The sequence below is a fragment of the Mizuhopecten yessoensis genome, unplaced genomic scaffold (genome assembly GCF_002113885.1).
Source record: "Mizuhopecten yessoensis strain PY_sf001 unplaced genomic scaffold, ASM211388v2 hete_36164088, whole genome shotgun sequence".
NCBI classification, from domain to species: Eukaryota; Metazoa; Mollusca; class Bivalvia; order Pectinida; family Pectinidae; genus Mizuhopecten; species Mizuhopecten yessoensis.
Genome location: NW_018485205.1, coordinates 1 through 4475, shown reverse-complemented (window position 1 = coordinate 4475; position 4475 = coordinate 1). Strand labels below are relative to the sequence as shown.

Genomic DNA, 4475 nt, shown 5'->3' with positions numbered 1-4475 from the left:
ACAAAAATCCGATATCCAGATTTTAACAGAAAATGCAAGGGAACAACAGAGCTGGCTCTGGGATCATGAAACAATCTTAGACTTAAGTTTTTGCTAAGTCAATCACGTATGACGTCATTTTTCATGACATTATTTGTGGGTGTTATCAGTCAAAACTTAAGACAAACTTAGTCTTAAGATTGGTTCATGATCCTGGGACCTGGTCCATAGCGATAATGATCTTCCTGCTATCAGACTTAGCTCAGTAGAGTATACACAAAATAGAAAATATACTGTTAGGGTGGATACTCTTAAATGCTGCATATTTATACCGACATATTGATATAAAACGGATTCAGTAAAATCTTCTACTTTGGGGACAGTTGACGAAAGAAATCCGAAAAAAACCCCGAAACATTCTATAGGAATACAATATAAATTTGTTGATTTCCATAGCAAAATATTTCAAATTTAACAAAACCTTTAATATGGCAAATATGTTTGCACTTTAAGTAAATAATATATATAGAACTATGGTAGAAATTCTGAGCGCGATCACCATTGATATCGAAATTATGACACATCCGACCATATCAGTGTTAATTTTAGAAAGTTTCTCAACATCGAAGATAAAAGCAGTTGCTTAAAACACACGTGTTTTCTGTCAAAACAGCCGATGGGAGCATAAGACGTGAAAAGGTACATTGTAGCGGGTCACCTGTACGATTACTTGGTTTCTGTCATCTTACATCGGTTATTCCTCCTATATAGCGGGTTACCTATCCAACCACCTGGCTTTTCTCGTTGAACACCAGTCTTCCTATATAGCAGGTCACCGTAACGACTATTTGAGATTTCTTGTCGTACACCAGTTCAGCTTCAATATTGTGGGCTACCTGTACAACCACTTTGGGTTTCTCGTCTTTCATCGGTTATTCCTCCTAAATAGCGGGTTACCAGTACCACAACTTTGGTTTTCTCGTCTTTCATCGGTTATTCCTCCTATATAGCGGGTTACCTGTGCGACAAGTTGTTTGTCTACAACAGCTATCAAACAGAGTTCCTAAAATTGATAGTTTCTATATGAATTCATAGATATAGGTATAGGTTAAGGTATGCCCTTGTATAATAAACGTTTACGTTACCGATCTAACTTTCACTTTCGATGTGCATTGAGTTTCAAAAAAACATTATATATGTGATGGCATCGTGCCGCTTTCATTTGTTCCAATTGAGAATAAATACTTGTATCAATAGTTTTGAGAAGAATTATGTAATGTGAATTATTTAAAAATATACTTTCAGTGAGGCAGTTTGCCTGCATATAAACAAATAAAACCTATAATGGGGTGTTACTGAAAGTAAAGTGGGAGTGATAATGCATCTATTCGTAAGGGTGCGATCATTGTCATATATTTAATATTTCCACTACGGATGTACACACAGATATTTTGCATGTCTTTCCTTCCTTGCTGACTGATTTTGCTTTTATCCCTTTACATATACGTATCTTCATTGGTTAGCTATCAGACTTTCCACTTTCTAAAAACTGCTTTTTAATTTCATGATTTACCTTCAACTTCATATGATCACACAAGTATTGGGTCTTAAAAATGATTACTTGAACCATCGAAAACTCCTCGTGTGATGCCGATAGTCATATACAGGTCATGAAAATATGTCATAATACCACCATTATAATGACGGTATAGTACGTGTTGCTTTTGTAAACCCCGCAATGAACGAGTAAAAAAATATACATTAAAATCTATGATTTGCAAGAAACCGACGGTTGTTAGGATAATGTGAAAACTAAAGAAAATCACCCGATACTATATCACGTATGGAAAATGAAAATAGAAGTAAAAGTCTTTCGTGGAAAAGCACAGGTAGGCATAATGCAGGCTAAAATTAGATACAAAGATGTAAAGGTTGCACACAATCATGGTGATCCGATAACAGGTAAAACCTGTCACTACGTCACCATTTTGCCGACCGTTTGGAGAGTCTAGGAGAGTTACACCCTCATGAATCACAAATCAACAGATTGACATATTGACTAACATTGAACATCTCTTTTATCAAATACCTACCAGGAACATGTATCTTAGTCCTTCTGAAATAAGGTATAGTCAAGACAGTATCGCCTGTACATTTAGCTATGGAAGCCATTGTGGCCGACCTATCGGTGAGACACTCGATGACCTTTTGTTTGGCCGATGTAGAGATGAAGACATACCAATGATGACTGTTACATTCCGAAATGGACACTGGTATACTGGCGATAATCGTCGGCTCTGGGTATTCCGGACAGCCGAAGAGTTGGGGATTATTGACTACACAATTGAGGTAAAGAAAGGTTGGGTAAATCCAAATAAATTCACCACGGATAACCAAGGAGTGGACATAGAAATACGAGGTAACCCAGGAGGACGTGCCTGGAGAAAAGAGAGGCGGTTAAAGAAAAGGATTACTCGTGACCCATCACCACCGAAAACAGTGAAACCGCCAGTGCCTGTTTATAACTTACCTCCTATAAAAATTGAATTGAAACGAGAAGATATACCAGTATTCCCGCACAATGTTGTTCCTGTTGACAATCGACATTCAGAGTCGAATAACTTCAACAATTACATTAAGGACACAACAAAAAATTACAACGCACCGCCTCGCGGTCTACCGTCGATAGGGAATTCTGATGGCTTGAGTTATTCCATGACAGGGAGTCCTACAGAGGGCCACGACAATCCAACATTTGTGAAAGGTAAGGATATTGACACAGAACGCGTTTTTGGGATTGATGAAGAAGTACCAAACAGTGATGTCAAGAGCTCTTACACAGCTGATGCCGATGTCAACAATTTGATAGTGACAGTGAATTCTTCGCCGGGTGTATACTTACAATCACACAATGATGACACTAGGGACCCGCCTACTTCAGTGGATACGATCGAAGAACGTTCTAATGTCACGACTAACACAAGTACTACAGCGCTGGACATTGAACCTGGAGAAATTGTCAGTTATAGACGGAGTACGTGGCTGACTTCACACAAGAGTCTTATCATTGGAATCGTTGTTGCCTCCATTGTGATTTTGACTATAATTCTCCCGGTAGTGCTTGCATTCACGATTGGCAGTTGATTTTCTTCACTTTCCATCAAAGTGCGAGATGCATGTCAAAATGCTTTTACAATATTTCTAGTTTATACAGGAAAAGTCGCTATATGTATTCATATCTTAAATATAAGTCTCGTAGTTAATAACGACTGTATGATCCAATATGGACACTGGATCCGAGGAAACAAATGTTCGTTGGATACGTATTACTTAGATAGATATACATGTATAAGTAAAGAATTATTAGTGGCAGTGCAGACAAAGGTCTTTGTCTTGGGCAATCCTCACCTTTTTTGAGGACGAACACATAAACACTTACATACCACAGCATATTACAGAGATAAATAGTCACTTCGAAACCGGACTACAACAAGGCGTGAGTTCAAGTGAATTAGTAGAAAAAATGTGATAATGCTACGTAAGTTTTGCTACTTTATGATATCCTATATTCTACGTATATGTTATAACTGAAACATGTAAATATTATGATACATGTCAGCAATACTCACCACTTAATGATGTTCGGTGCTCGTTGCTCTGTAATACTTTGTATTTTAGTAGTAACAATATAGTACGGATATATGAATTATTCATTAATGTGATTTTAATCATTAGAACATGATCGGCAGGCTTCCCCTTGTAAATATTGTACAGATATTAACTATTTGCTCAATTTGTTGTGGTTATATAATAGTTATAGCACATAACTATGATAAATAATTGTTATATAATAAATATAATTCATTTTTACAAACAGTGTCGCTCTATTCTTGCGTATTGAAGGCTTTGTAATCTAACCTCCTTTTTGTCTCCTGCTTTAATTTAATGCCTTTACAAACGGGCTACGGGCAAACTAACGAAACCATTTTAACAACAACGTGAAACCATCTGGGATTTTGTTTCTATGTATATAGATATGTGTTACACATATTTCTCATGTTATTCTTTACATGTATGTATCACTGTTAGTGCTATTTAACTATGGCAATGGTTGACTTCATCAGATGATCTCTTTTGCGACCGATACTGTTTTCCTTTTCGTTGAGCTTCATATCACCAATGGCATGTAATTCCTGGGAGAACAAAATCTACTTTTGGTTTTGAACTATTGCTTTCGAAAAGCAGACGACATCAATTATGTAACGCGGTCTGTGAAGTGAATATATCTCCAGTCAATTAAAAAGTGGTCCTACAGGATGTTAGGCCGATACGAGCTAGACTTGTGTCAATATCTGCTATCGGTAAGCAAGTATTCAACCAATAACCTCAATGTACAGAGACCATACCTATATGCTGCGTATAGCTAGCATGTCTTTGTGTAGAGAACATGACATTGTAATGAGTATAGAGAGCATGCCATTGTAATGAGTATAGAG

The 4475-nt window shown here is 37.0% G+C and overlaps 1 protein-coding gene across 1 annotated transcript; it reads left to right on the top strand.

Moving 5' to 3' along the window:
• The first annotated feature begins 1916 nt into the window (after positions 1 to 1916).
• Positions 1917 to 3850, top strand: LOC110444706. Its single transcript, XM_021489071.1, has one exon. The coding sequence runs from the start codon at positions 2080 to 2082 to the stop codon at positions 3121 to 3123; it is 1044 nt and encodes a 347-aa protein (XP_021344746.1). The 5' UTR covers positions 1917 to 2079; the 3' UTR covers positions 3124 to 3850.
• The last annotated feature ends 625 nt before the right edge of the window (positions 3851 to 4475 follow it).